At 54.4% G+C, this 14,104-nt stretch overlaps 6 protein-coding genes across 6 annotated transcripts in view; 3 read left to right on the top strand and 3 right to left on the bottom strand.

The window, feature by feature from the left end:
* The first annotated feature begins 64 nt into the window (after positions 1-64).
* On the top strand, positions 65-1,617 carry PV07_04425 (uncharacterized protein). The gene has a single exon (XM_016391226.1). The coding sequence runs from the start codon at positions 548-550 to the stop codon at positions 1,334-1,336; it is 789 nt and encodes a 262-aa protein (XP_016253128.1). The 5' UTR covers positions 65-547; the 3' UTR covers positions 1,337-1,617.
* Positions 1,382-4,082, bottom strand: PV07_04424 (uncharacterized protein). The gene is made up of 2 exons (XM_016391225.1): positions 3,717-4,082; positions 1,382-3,625 (listed from the first exon to the last, which is right to left on the bottom strand). Exons 1-2 carry the CDS (start codon positions 3,863-3,865, stop codon positions 1,939-1,941), a joined length of 1,836 nt encoding a protein of 611 aa, XP_016253127.1. The 5' UTR covers positions 3,866-4,082; the 3' UTR covers positions 1,382-1,938.
* A 185-nt stretch (positions 4,083-4,267) lies between these two features.
* PV07_04423 (uncharacterized protein) lies at positions 4,268-6,219 on the top strand. The gene is made up of 4 exons (XM_016391224.1): positions 4,268-4,662; positions 4,718-4,728; positions 4,817-5,220; positions 5,268-6,219. The coding sequence occupies exons 1-4, from the start codon at positions 4,419-4,421 to the stop codon at positions 5,737-5,739; spliced, it is 1,131 nt and encodes a 376-aa protein (XP_016253126.1). The 5' UTR covers positions 4,268-4,418; the 3' UTR covers positions 5,740-6,219.
* PV07_04422 (uncharacterized protein) lies at positions 5,754-6,679 on the bottom strand. The gene has a single exon (XM_016391223.1). The coding sequence runs from the start codon at positions 6,613-6,615 to the stop codon at positions 6,301-6,303; it is 315 nt and encodes a 104-aa protein (XP_016253125.1). The 5' UTR covers positions 6,616-6,679; the 3' UTR covers positions 5,754-6,300.
* A 3,817-nt stretch (positions 6,680-10,496) lies between these two features.
* Positions 10,497-11,903, bottom strand: PV07_04421 (uncharacterized protein). Its single transcript, XM_016391222.1, has one exon. It carries the CDS (start codon positions 11,631-11,633, stop codon positions 10,668-10,670), a length of 966 nt encoding a protein of 321 aa, XP_016253124.1. The 5' UTR covers positions 11,634-11,903; the 3' UTR covers positions 10,497-10,667.
* A 279-nt stretch (positions 11,904-12,182) lies between these two features.
* The window catches only part of PV07_04420 (uncharacterized protein), a gene marked incomplete at its 3' end in the record, with an annotated part of 3,028 nt that continues 1,106 nt past the window's right edge, over positions 12,183-14,104 (top strand). Inside the window, exon 1 of the mRNA XM_016391221.1 lies at positions 12,183-14,063. Coding sequence (XP_016253123.1) covers positions 12,552-14,063 — 1,512 coding nt within the window. The 5' untranslated portion in view covers positions 12,183-12,551. The remainder of the gene's footprint in view (positions 14,064-14,104) is intronic.

The following is a 14,104-nucleotide window of genomic DNA, read 5'->3' as shown; positions in this document are numbered from 1 at the left end:
GTCCAGGCGCAGTTCATCCTCCTCCCACGCCTCCTCACCATTTGCCCCGCATCTGGGGGCGAGTTAGTTGACTGCGCTGCTGTGAGATGCTTCGACAGCCAGCCCTCCTCTACATGTACAAGCTTCCGAGTCCCTCCCTAGCCAAGTAGGCTGGTAGCGTACGGAGCGAGAGCCAAAGATAGAGATCTACAGGGACAAGCACCAAAATGCAAACGCTCCGCCAGCTGTTGGTTGGTGATGCACCTGGCGTCCCCATGGAGCCCCTGCTGTCCGCAGCTACACTGCAAGCCATAAGCACGGCCACCCTTCTTCGCTTCTCCTTCAGCTCTTCTCTCCTCTGTTATACTGCTGCTCAATGACCCTCAAGGCAAAGGAAGAAACCCTCGCTCGTTCGTTCGACTGACTGTGGTCTAGACTCCCCACTTGGCCTAGAGCTGAACCACCATTCTCTCAAAGCATCGAAACACTCATTGATCTGCCTCCGCCTGTGAGCGACTGCTTCTCACTCGTAGATCCCAGCGCATACCAATCCTCGCGATCAGCCGTCATGTCTACAGACGTCAAGACCACAGCGTCCCCCGACCAGAAGTGGCTCGACAACTTCATCTCCCTGCTCTCCCGCTCCTACCTCACCACTCCTCTCACGACCGCCTTCATCACCGAGATCGACAGCACCAGCCCCTCAGCAGATGTCTCCCAGGTGATGACGCCCGAGCGGCTCACCAAGCACTTCACACTGGGCATCACGGCCGCGGCCAAGTCCAACGTCGTGCTCATCGAATCGGGCGGCTTCACCGCCGCGGCGCTCTTCGAGCCCCCCGACTTCTGCGGCATCCCGCCCTCGCAGGCCCGGCGGAACCCAGGCCCCATCCTGCAAGAGTGGCGGAGCACGGCGCGCCAGCTGAAGGCCAAATACCTCTCCATCCCGGACCAGGGCGAGCACAGCTACGACCAGCCCGCCGCGCCGTCGCAGTCGTCGGGCGCGCCCTCCGAGGACCCCTACCCGGCCGACTTCAACAAGGACACCGACTTCGAGACCCGCCCGTTCTACCACCTGGCCATGATCGCCCGGGACCCGGACGCCTCGCCCGACGCGAGCGACAAGGCCTTTAGGGCGTGCATGGACTACTTTCTGAAAAAGGCAAGGCACGAGGGCGTGCCCGTCTGGCTGGAGACGGCCAGCGAGAACGCCATGAAGGAGTACGAGGGCCTGGGCTTCAGGGTGTGTGAGGAGGTCGTCATCGGGAAGGGCAGGGTCAATGAGAAAGGCTGGCCGACCGAGGGCGGGAAGGGGGTCGTGACTTGGGCCATGATCTGGGATGAACACCTGAATTGAAAATGGGGGACCCAAAGATCCCCGTCGCTGACTGCTCGATCAGCGTTCTGTGTAGATAAACCGGTTTATGACGAAAACTGAACTCATGGTTATAATCACTTATATACTGGCACATTTGCTCGTATGGAGATCTGCTCATACATGGCTTATATCCGTGTTGACGGCGAGCCAATGAGGCTCGATCAGAAAATCCGACGCAACTTCCCAGTTAGACCCGCTGGAGAGAACATCGGCAACGTCTTGTGTGGATGACAAGCAGCCGCCGAGGATCTATGTTCGGGCTGTGGCACCCTTCTTCCTCCCTCCCTCCCGCTCATCATGCAGGACGGCGGGAGCTGCACGCAGGCTGTGGTGGCAACGCCAAGTTTGGACGGTGTTCGAAAAGGAAGTATCTGCCTGGTTTCGCGCTTAAAGTCAAGATAGAACAGAGAGTGATCGCCGTATTTCCAATCTGCCGACAATCGGGCATGCGCCGTCGGGCGGCAGCGGTCTTTAGATATCCACGTAGTCGCCTCTTTTTGACGTTTGCAAAGACCGAGAGAACACTTTTGTCTTCGGACGCCCATCTCGCTCTTTGCCTCATCTCACGAAGACCCAGGCTCTCACGCCTTGCAGTGGATCTTCCAGTTCTCGGCGACCCACTTGGCGATCAAGGTCGTCAGGTTGTCTCCAGGCATGTACTGGTCCACGTCGTCGTCCGAGTACTCGAGCCCCAGGAACCGGAAGGCCAGGATGACCCACGGCTCGATGAATTCGTTGAAGACGACGTCCACGACTACATCTTCGTCGGTGTCGAGGTTGATGCTGTCTGCGCGTGGGTTGATGGTCGATTGGATGCAGTTAGGAACCTGGTAGAAGGATATCGGGGAGTGGATGGTATCGTCGCCATCATCACCCAAGTCGTCGTGCGTGGTGTAGCCCGGCGTCAGGCTGTCGCGATCGTCTCCCGAAAGAGATATTTGCGAGTGGCCGTGCTTGCGGTCCGATGAGACGATGATATCCTCTTTGACACCGATTTGTTCGGGCGGCGCCAATTTCCACATGGCGTACGAAGGATGCACATTCTCGAAGATTGGACCTCCGCGGTTCAGCATGTTGATCAGATGCTTGGCTTTGTTGTATGGCACGTCTTTGATATAGTGGAAGCCGCTGGTGAACGGACAGATAATATAGGTCGAATCCTTGGTGAACGCTCCCTTGAAGATGTCAAACCGAATTGCTCCCGTGTTCGAGATGACGAGGCGCGGCCGATCACCTCGTCTGACATCGCTGACAATGCCAGGGAAGACGTCTTCCTCCAACCACGAGAAGATGCTATCGTTGCTTGGGTAAGGAGCGCGGCTCATCCACAGATCCCTTGGGGCACAGCCGAATGTTTGATCCAGGTCAAGCGCTTCACGAGCTTCTCCGATTGCTTCTGTAATGTTTCGGCCCCGCTCCGAATGGAATGTCGATGCGTTGTGGCCAGAATGGTGATATAATGAATACAGATTGTTGTCGATGTATCTCCTAAAGAACGTGGGATTCTCAGCATTGGAACCGCTGGTGTTCGTGGAGAGACCGTCGATTGACTGGAAACCAATAGTCTCCATGAAGCGGCCGCTAGCGAGGCCGTATGACTTGCTGTCAAACCTGCGATAGTCCCGGATATGGTAATGGCCGCCGAAGAATTGGATCGGCGTATCCCATTGGACGGAACGGATAGCCTTGTAGATGATTTCGAATTCTTCGGACCGTACGGCGGCATGGCCAATGACCACAAACAAATCGACTTCTCGGTCGCGAATGGCCTCCTGGAACCAGGGCTCTTGAACTGTCCTCTCGACTTGCTGCACGACAGTATTGTTGTAGTTTCGATCGAAGTTGTAAAGAAACCCGAAGCTCACGATACGAACGCCTTGGTTCTTGGTGGTGAATTTCTTGTACCTTTGTGCAAGGGGAACTAATTCCTCCGTATTTGGATCAATGATGTCGAGGTTGGAAGCAAGATAGCTGCCGGAATACGCCGGGACAGTGATCAGATACTCATTTTCGGACGAATTCTTCTGGTACAGCTCGTGATTGCCGGAGCAGATGATGTCCATGTCCTGCTCGCGAAAGATGTCGAAAGTGAAGAGTCCCTTGGGTTCGGATGCATCGTAGAGGCCATTGCCTTCGATCCGATCTCCCGTGTCGACAATCAACAAGTCAAGGCCTTCCGAGTCCAACTTCTCCTTCAGTCGTGCCGCGAAATCGACGTAGTCGCCCCAGTCCGCACTGAAAGATGGCTCGAGTAAGTGGCCGGCATGCCTAGAGGGGGGGTTAGCTTGTGCCATGAATATCGCAGCCCGAATTCTGACAGCTATAGAGAAGACCTGGTACTAAGAAAACGGTAGCCTACCAGCCGTGGGTGTCTGTAGTATGTAGGAAGTTTATCTGCCCGAACTGCAGATCCCTGAGTGGAGATGCGAACGCCTCAGGAGCTGATGGTTGCTTTGAAAAAGAGAACTCCACCAAGAGGGCTAGAGTCGCCGTTGCGTAGACCAACATCTCAAAGACATGGGCCGCAAGAACTGCTCCTTTCAATCACGGTTACTTCGCCTGAAAGGAACCCTCGCAACCTCGTGTCTGGTCAAACGGATATTGGCTGCTTCGCAATGGCGTACAGATATGGTAGTGTAGTGAGACCCAGTGTGTCGAGAAGTGACCCCACAAATTACCGGTTGTCTACTCGGTAACAGCGGCCTCAATGCTTGCTATCATTTTACGAGCCTTTCAACGGATAAGAGGGTGTCAGCAATGTGAGGACAACAGAAGTCGTGCAGCCTGGTCACAATCACACCAAACATGCCAAGAACAATGGAGTTGAGCTAAGCCTTACTGGGCCTGAGCGAAGCTGGCTTGCTGGCAAGAGCCCCCTTCCCGTCCTTCGGTGATCGCAGCTTCCCGTGTTGGGAACCCCAATCAATCCCGAGCTCCGTATTGCAGTCCACCCTCAACTTCCAACAACTTTTTCTTTCGCCTTTGGTCAATTCAAGCCATTCTTTTCTGAAACAGACGCAAGCACGTCGCTCTAGTCGACATCGCCTCTCTCCGGCTCACCATGTCAGCGACCAGACTCTTTACGAGCGCCTCGCGGCTGCTTTCACAGCGATCTGCCCTTCCTTCCTCAATACGTCCTTCCTTTCGCAGAGTCGCACCTATATCCCTTCCTGCAATCCGAGGATATGCCTCCGGGTCACAGCAGACGTTCACGGTCCGTGATGCGCTGAATGAAGCACTCGCAGAGGAGCTTGAACAAGATGAAAAAGTGTTCATATTAGGAGAAGAGGTGGCTCAATACAATGGTGAGCTCCATGTTACATGGAAATGACGATCCAATGCTGACTAGCTATCTTTCAGGTGCATATAAAGTAAGATGCCCCGAAGGCCTGCAAGAGATATGCAGGGGTTTCAAGACCTCTGTCCCGCTGCACCTCCTCGATGCTAACCATGTTCCAGGTCACCAAAGGCCTCCTCGATCGCTTTGGCCCTAAAAGAGTCATTGACACGCCAATCACAGAATCCGGTTTCTGCGGTCTAGCTGTGGGCGCAGCTTTGGCCGGTCTACATCCCGTTTGCGAGTTCATGACGTTCAATTTCGCCATGCAGGCAATTGACCAGATCATTAACTCCGCAGCAAAAACCCACTACATGTCCGGCGGCATCCAGCCCTGTCCAATTGTTTTCCGAGGGCCTAACGGTTTCGCCGCTGGAGTGGCTGCTCAACATTCACAAGACTACTCTGCGTGGTACGGAAGCATTCCTGGGTTGAAAGTGGTCGCCCCATGGAGTGCGGAGGACGCAAAGGGGCTGTTGAAAGCCGCTATCCGAGATCCCAACCCCGTGGTTGTCCTGGAGAACGAGTGAGTTCCGCGTCAACAAGAAGAGAACCACATGCTGACATGGGTAGACTGCTATACGGCCAGGCTTTCCCAATGAGTGCAGAGGCTCAGAAGAGCGATTTCGTCCTCCCCTTCGGCAAGGCAAAGATTGAACGACCAGGCAAGGACCTGACCATTGTGACTCTTTCCCGCTGTGTGGGCCTGTCACTCGACGCTGCAGAACAGCTGAAAAAGAACTATGGTGTCGAAGCTGAGGTCATCAACCTACGGTCAATCAAGCCAATGGATGTGGAGGCTATCATCAAGTCGGTCAAGAAAACGGGTGTGCTCATGGCAGTCGAATCCGGCTTCCCTGCCTTTGGAGTCGGGGCTGAGATTCTTGCCCTAGCTGTCGAATATGGGTTCGACTACCTCCAGGCACCGCCGGTTCGTGTTACTGGTGCGGAGGTTCCCACCCCCTACGCGCAGAAATTGGAAGAGTTGAGCTTCCCTCAGGTTGATACCATCACAAACTATGCAGCGAAGCTACTCAAGGTGTGATTCGGACTGGAGTGGGGGGACTGTTTTCAAGTCTAAAAGCATTTCTGAATATATGTATTAGCGCCAGCGTCTTGTTCGTGTCAGGTGGAAACGGGGGCTGCATCCAGTGGAATCCGGGTCCCATGGTGCATCGGGTGGCTGCGACATGGCCACGAGGGATTGTAAAGGTTCAGCTTCACATAGTTTATGAGTCGGCGAAAATAATGGCCATTGTTTGACACGGCATCTCCATGGTTCGCGAGCTGCCAGCTTGTAGACTTCAGGCGTTGTTCAAGCACAACAGCGTTTCGCCGTGCCTGGGTCTCGTTGGATAGTTGGTCCTTTGACACCATCTACCGGGCCGTCTTAGAATCTGGGATGTGCCTCGTGGTCACCGAGCGCATTGTTGGCCCCTTCTGGATGAGCTGTTCCGCCAAATTGGGATCGGGAGCGCGCACGATCCAGGCTCATCTTCCTGTCCCCCAGCGATCTTGCTTAGGCGATGAATGACAAGCGCCTGCAGTATGACCCTGAAGTGCTTGTCCTGCTGCCGGTCTTGAACCTGCTCCTCCTCCTTTTGGGTCAAAGTGGATTTGACACATCGGCTAAGCCACCGATTGAGGCACATTTGGACAGGTGAACCAAGTGACAAAAGTCCAGTCTGGTCCGGTCCGGTCCATTATCGAGCCACTTGTGCCCGGAATGGATATGTGACATGCGTTTCAGCAGTGACGGTGGTGGTAGGAACTCCTCGTCCGGGCTCCGTGAACTGGACAGCATGACTCTGACTGCTTGGGTCCTCGTGCTTGGGTGTCTGTACCATGTCGCTAAAGAGATGTGGCGGCCACATGGCGAGTTGAGATGTCGATGCGGCCTGGATGCAAAGTGACATTTCATTCAGAGCCCAGGAAAGGTGGTCTGATATCTCTTTTGGATGTTAACGAGGTTGTTGCTGTGCCCGAGAGAGTGGATGGGCTGTTTTTGGTCCAACATTAGAGTCTGGACCGCAGGCGATTCAACCTCCTCACATCCTCCTCACGTTCGTGTTTCTCACTTGCACTCCACCACGCCACCAAAGCCAACCACCTCGTACGCACGTCCCGAATACCTTAGGTTCCTCACAACGACTTGTCGAGTCTTTGCTTCCTTTTCCATGCATCTAACGCGCTCAGAATTACCCCATTTGATCGAACAATAGGCCCGAGCCGTTTGCCCTTTGCCGGGTCGTCAAGCCCCCAATTGATCAGTGATACGTCTGAACCCTCGCACCCGCCCCCTTTGGGCTTGCTGCATATTGCGCCTTCTCAGCGGGTTCCTCACGCCAGCATTGCTATTGGAGAGAGAGGGGGTTAAGGGGGGAAAATGCAATGAAAGACTGTCTGCTCCTCGCCTCCCTGCCTGGCCTTGCCTTGCTTGAGCAAAGGCTCTGACCACATTTCAGGATCCAGAACAAGAAGCTCCCTGCTCAGGCTCGGTGCTCTGACTCAGGTAGAGGGCACCATCTGAAGGAGTGATTGGTCTCTGCTTCTCTCATCCACCATTCTCCTGCCTTTTCTCGAGATTGGCGACCTCGTGGTGATCCCCTGTCGAATGCGATCATGCGTCCTGCATCCCTCCCCCGTCCATCCCAGATCCACCCACATCTGCCAGAACCACCGCATGGTTGGGAATGCCTAAAATTCTTCTCTTCCTAACACCGGTACACTAGCCCTGTCATGCTGTATCAGCACCATAACAAACTCTGCAGGCACTACTGATGCGGACAAGCTATTTTGACATCCCAGGTCGCTGGTCCAGCGTTCATTTGCACCGGTGAGTGGCCCAATCACCAACCGAACACAACGGATAGCTTGATGCGAACTCCCTGGCCAATTCCGATACGATGTCGAGAAGTCATGAGCAAGCCTGATACTGGGGAATTTCGCCGAATCTAACGCCGTTCCTCTGGTTCACGTGGATCACACTTCTGCAAGCTACATTGCTCCAGACAACCTATTCACCGTCCCCAGTCACCATTGAAGGCTCGACGGGGGTTCGTGAATTTGTCAATACAGCTGCATGGAGTTGGAAAGTGCACAAACTGGATTGATCTCGGAGAAATGCAGACCAAAGGACTTTGGGTCAGATGTCGACATTGCCTCTGTCAAAAGTACAGGGCACTTGTGGTGAGTTTCTCTATGCCTGTGCTCCAGCTCCTCAATCAAAGGGGTCGGTAAGGAGAGCCTCTTCTAGTGTTTTCTATCGCCTCGCTCTCCTGGCCTGCTTTGATTTGGTTGCCACCTTCGCCTCCTGCTCTGGTGGCGTTTAGTCCGGTACGGTGTCTTCTCACAATTCATTTCCAGCCGTCGATTTGCGGACCATCTGGGAGGCCATGTGGCAGCCACATTTTCTGATATTTCGGGGCCCCCGCCAGCTGTAGCCTCAACTGTCTCCGATATTCGTGTTTATCCACATTGCCGATGTTGATTTGACCCTCACCGCTGCAGTATGCTCTCTGCGCATGGTTTGCTGAACCTATTCCAAGTTCCACCACTACACCACTTCTCGTTGAAACACTTACATTCCGATAACAGGTGTGCTGCCTCTCGCAGATACCCTTTGAAATGTTAATGTGCCTCGTGGGCTGAAAATGCCGTTAAGTTAGCAGAATGTTGCCGAATTTTGAAGCGTTCACCTTTTTCCAGTCTTCGTGTGGCCAGCACAATTCTGCGATAGATCGAAAATGCTCGAATCAAGTACCATCAGCCTAGCGACTGCAAGCCGTCTTCTATTTTTCACCGGAGACAACCTCACATATCCGATCAGACTTATGTCCCATTCATATTTCCTGCGCGTATTCAAACCAATGCAGCGAGCTACCTGAATCGGAGGTACTGCAAAAAAATTGACAGCGGCTCCCGGCCTCTTGATAGTAATTAACGCAAATACAGCGAAAGTTGTCCTTCGCTGAAGATGCAGCAAGGTAGTCTGTTGACAGAGAGAAAGCAGGTAAGCAACACGACTCACTCGTCGAGACCCGGGCTTACAATTGATAGGTGGCTACAAAACAGACCGGCGAGACAGACACAACCACGACGAGTTGTCTTCTACGGATCCCCCTTGAAGTGCGCCAATACGTCTACGACCTAATGCTTGCTTTCAAGTGTCAAGACCACTTGAACTTGCTGTGTGTGAACAAGCAGGTATATGGTGAAGCTAGAGGCTCTTTCTTTCGCAGACCACTTGAATGCAAGTGTCAGAGTGAGCTTGCCTACTTCACGAACAACTGGCCGGAGAGGGTGCAGCAAAGCATAACAAATCTAAAGCTGAGACTAGAAGAGGTCGAACCCCATGCTGTGGCGCCTTGGATAAATGGTCAAGCTGCCCAGCATCCATATCTTCAGGAGATCCATCGCATAACGTCTGCGTTAGGAAAACTGCCTAGCGTGACGCATCTGTCACTGCTCCGGCCTTTGGAGTCTGGCAGGAATACACCCTCGAGTATCGTCATGACCCAAGTCCTCAACTGGATAGCAGAGCACTATCCCCAACTCCATGTGCTGAAGCTCGACATTGAGCAATGCCACATTGGCTGTCTGGGGACTTTTGAAGAGCTTCAATCACTCCAATTTAGTGGGTTCTCAGAGACCAGCTCGACGAGGACCGCAGAAGTGCTCAGCAAGCTGACAAGTCTCGAAAGTCTTTCGGTCATCGGGCCGCCTCGTGGCCTCCTCATGCGACAGAGACACGGATACCAGACCAGGATAGCTCAGTCTGCCACTCATCAACTGTTTGAGCGGATAAGGCCATTGAAGTGTGTGACCTTGACTCAAATCACGGATCCAAAAACGGACAAGAGCATTTTCCTGGACTTGAAGACAATGAAAGCGCTGTATGATGTCCACCGGGAAAGCCTTGAAGTCCTCAAGATTTCCTCTAGCACGACTCCTGCTTCGACTTTCGTTGAATTCCTCTCAGCCCTCCTACTAGGCACGCCAAAGATGCAGGAGCTGAGCCTGACTTGGCCAAACATGGAAATCACCCTGGTAGACTTCATCTCGAGCTCGATCCAGAGGCTGGAGTTTGCAATAGAATCGACGGAACAAGCCAAAGCCATTGTTGATCGACTTGTGCTCATGCAATATCGACTGCGATACTTGCGCCGAATCAAATTCAACGTCATCAACGAAGTGATCGAGTCGTCAACTGCGGAACAGGGCAAATCGAGCCACCTCGGCTTCTCCCTGCCAATTCAGAATCTAGCAGCGTAGGCATTCGTTTATTGTCGGACAACGCAAATGCTGACCTGGACTATATAGGGACATTCAATCCCCTTTCAAGATCTCTTGGGCCATCTGGCAGCCTCTGCCGCCCAGGTAGTCCGCGTTGACCGGGCGAAGATATTTCCTCACGGATGCAGAGACTCCTTACTTCGCCTGATGGCACCGGCCAGTGGTTGCCATCTTTTCTACGGGATCATTCCAACACAGGATATTGGCGGTGCAGTTGGCTTGCTACATTGCACCCACTTCTTTTGTTCTTTTCCTGGCTTTCTTCCCATTTCTCATCTCGAATCTGATCGAGAAGACGAAGAATCCTCAGTGTGGCAGGCTTATTGTGTGGGTGTTAATTAAAGCAACGACAACACGGGAGAGGAAAGAGGAGCACGTCGTGCTTGTGCTCGGCCTCAAGGGGCAGACGAACACATAGCCTAGTCACCGCTTGGATACTTTGCGTTCACAAGCCGGCGTTGGCGACCATGTGGGATGAAACTTCGCTGATGACGGGGACGCGGTGGCTCGATATGAGAAACGAACTCTTCGACCACCAGTCGTGGGCGGCGTTGTTGAACTATCTTTACAAAATCCACTATATGGATATCCCTATACTGCGTACAGATTTAAGACACCCCTGTCTTGTTTGTATCTAGGGCACTGGAAAACTCCCCTGCGGAACCCTGGTACCGAGTTTCAGAACAACCTACCGATCACCGGCATGGCCCTATATATCTTATCCCAGTGGCTTGCCTCCCACCCAGTGCCTCGCCCTGAGGTTCCCACAACGCCCAACCCACCAGCTATCCACGCGCTTGCCAGGGCTGCGGCAACCCCGTTGACAATCCTGCCTCTCCATTTTCTCCGTCTTTGACCCTCGTCCCCGCCCCCGATGATATACTCTGCACTCAGCCTGAGGAATTTCGCGGCACCACTCACCACGTGATAACTTGCGACGCACACGAACAGTGTGTAGCCTGCCATTCCGACGTAAGGATCTTGTGCTATGCCGTGGGCAAAGTAGCGAAGTCCCACGGACGCGGAGCTCCCGTCAATCTTCTTGGGGATGATACGCATGGATAACACGTGGGCCACGAACATTGGATACAGAGCGTACCCGGCGGCGCTGGTCCACGAGAACTTTGGCCAGGGGATCTTGCTCCTCATCTTCCTGCGCTGGGAGAGCGTCTCTGCTCCATGCCTCCTGGCTGTGATGCGCCGACGGTAGAGCCGCAGGGCAATACCGGACGCGACGTGGGTGACGACGGGGACGAAGATCAGGAGGGGTTCGAGCGGGAAAGACTGGTAATAGGGACGGGTGAGGAGGAGGTATTTGTCTGCCTCGCGCGCAGAGCGGGTGAAGAGGGGGACCAGGGCGGTGTTGGTGTAGTGCATCGTCAGGTAGGCTGAGAAGGGGACGACCGAGTACTTCTGCACGGCTGACAATATGTGCAGCGTTCGAGCAGGTGTCAGGCCCAGCCAGTTGGTTGTGGTGTGAGACGAAGCGGGCAGCTTGGAGGCGTCGATATCGGCCGGGTTGGTGCCGTACTCGGGCCCTTCTGGACCGTCATCGTCGACGGGCGAGGGGTCGACCTCGTGCATTGGTACGGACGAGACGGAGCCACGTGTGTTCTGGGTCGAGAGGGGAGGGAGGTCGGCCATGGAGAAAGGGTTGTGGATAATTGGGCGGTTGTCTTTCTTGCGTGCGGACTGAGGAGGAGGGACCGGCGCCTGCGGCTGGTCGTTGGGAACGTCAATCGACAAGCAGCAAGAAGGCTACCGTAACATCATCAATTCTGGGGAGAACGATCATGGGCGTTGAGTGTTGGAGAGGTTTTCACGAGGATCGCGAGGTGAATTGATGCCTCCAGGAGCAGCAACTCAGCTCCAGAAAAGTGTCGACAGTCTCGAGGCGACCCAATAGGAAGCGAGACAATTGGGCGGTCAGGGATGATGTACTTGTACAAGTACTTGTAAATTGGCGGGGTCGCTGGGCGTTCAACCAGCCGCGGGAGATGGAACCGCCATTGGTTGGGGAGCCGGCCAGGTAGGCGAGTCGGTGGCCACTTGACCCAGGGGCCGGGCGGTGGTTGGTGGGGTCTCAGGCGTCGACGGGTCACTGATATTCACTTTCTTCCTACAAGTAGACCCCCGCGCCCGACCAGCCCCTCCTGGGTGCCTCTGGTCGTCTTCGATGCCTCCTCCCCGCCCCAAGCACCCGCCTCAGCCCGAAGTCAAAAACTGCCTCACCCAGACAGACGTTGCTCCTCTTTTCCTACCAATTCCTCCTTCACAACTCAGATCCATCGTCCCATCACGACTCATCCTTCTCCCATCTCTTTGGCGGATCATCAATCGACTTCTATTCTCTGGCAGCTACTCCCGTTACTCCCTGCTACAGAACATGTGTTTCCAAGCCGGTGCCCTTTGTGGACCTGGTCGCCCTGCAGCCTGACGCGGGGGTTTCATCGAGCTTTGTGAATGCGCAGGAGTCCACTTTTAGCAGCACGTCTTCCGTGTCCTTGAATCGTCGGGCCGCGTCACTGGTTGTCTGTGATTGAGGCAGAAGTGTTTGGATCCATGGAAGAGACAACAGACCATGTTGGCGAGGATGTGAGGCCTAGCGCCGAACTTGTCGACGGCGGGGAGGATACGCAGCCTCGTGGCGGAGACGCCAACTCCAGCTTGCAATCAACCGCCACCGCCACCGAGACATTGAAGAGACATCTCAATAACACCACAGCCTCCCTACGTAATGCCTACCATGTTATGCGGGGGGACCGTTACAGTCGGAAATCGGCTAAGAGATATGTGAAGGAAACGTTTTCTCACGCGCAAAGGCTGCACCATGTCGTTGACGAATTTGACCATCAGCTGCAGCAAGAAACGGAACTCTTGCTCCGTGATCGAAAAAGCATGGAGGAAGACTGGGCGTACCTCAACGAGATCAGAATGAGTACCATTAAACACACGGCGTGGTTGGAAGATGGTGCAGATCCGTTGTCCGTGCTAGGAAACATGGAGGATCCGCAAGACTTTGGCCGGCTTGTTGAGAAGCGATTCCACAACCTGCGCGCCCAAATAGACATCCTCACTACTGATCTGGCCAACCTCAAAAAGGCTCATGACGAGCTCTTGTGTGATAACACGGGCCTCAAAACGCGTATCACGCAGCTAGAAGAGGACTATGACAGTGAGTCCAGAGCCTGCAAAGACCTCGTGAAGGTTAACGAAACGCTTGAAAAGAACGCATGCGAATCCAAAATGGCCAGAGATGCTGCCGTAAGGGCGGAGGAACACGCTCGAGATTTACTTTCGAAGGAGAGGGCCGACGCCGTGAAGGTAAATGAGACCCTTGTGAAGGTTATAGACGATCATGCGCGCGAGAGGGAGAATTTCGCTCAAGAGCGAGATGGTTTCTCCCTCGGCCGCGCGGAATGCGCAGAGTTGAGGTCTCAGCTAGATGCCGAAAGGCAGAAGACCGAGGCCCTGTCGAGACAAGTCTTCGACCAGAATGAAACATTGCGTGCCAAGGACGACAGTTTCGCACAACTGTCGGCGGACCATGCGAAGCTGTTGGAGGAGAGCCAGTCCACCGAAGTAGCTCTTGCCAACTCGGACAAAGAGCGTGATGATCTCCGAGAACTTCTTGCCAGCTTGGAAGAGACCTATCGAGGCACGGCAGGCGAGTTGCAGACGACTCTGTTGGAGAACTTTAGCCTCAGTGACGATAGCAAGCAGGGGCAAATTCGGTTCAACGTGTTGCGACGGCGCGTAAGACAACGGTCCTACGATCATATAAGATTGAACACAAGGGAGATCCACCTCCGCGCTACGTTGGAAGCGCAAGCAGAAATGTTGAACCAGGAACGGGCTCGCGCGGACAACGCCGAGCGCAATGCTCAGCAGGCGGCTGACACTCTCCAGGAGACGCGGATGGAGCTGGAGGCACAGCGCGAACAGGCCGATCAAGCCAACGCCGCACTGGCACAGCGAGAAAAGGAAGTGGAGGCACTGCGCGGACAAGTTGATCAAGCCAACGCCGCACTGGCGCAGCAGCGAGAAAAGGAAGTGGAGGCACTGCGCGGACAAGTTGATCAAGCCAACGCCGCACTGGCGCAGCAGCGAGAAAA

The sequence above is a fragment of the Cladophialophora immunda genome, assembly GCF_000835495.1.
Source record: "Cladophialophora immunda strain CBS 83496 unplaced genomic scaffold supercont1.2, whole genome shotgun sequence".
In the NCBI taxonomy this organism is placed as follows: domain Eukaryota; kingdom Fungi; phylum Ascomycota; class Eurotiomycetes; order Chaetothyriales; family Herpotrichiellaceae; genus Cladophialophora; species Cladophialophora immunda.
This window is presented reverse-complemented; position numbering and strand designations above follow the sequence as displayed.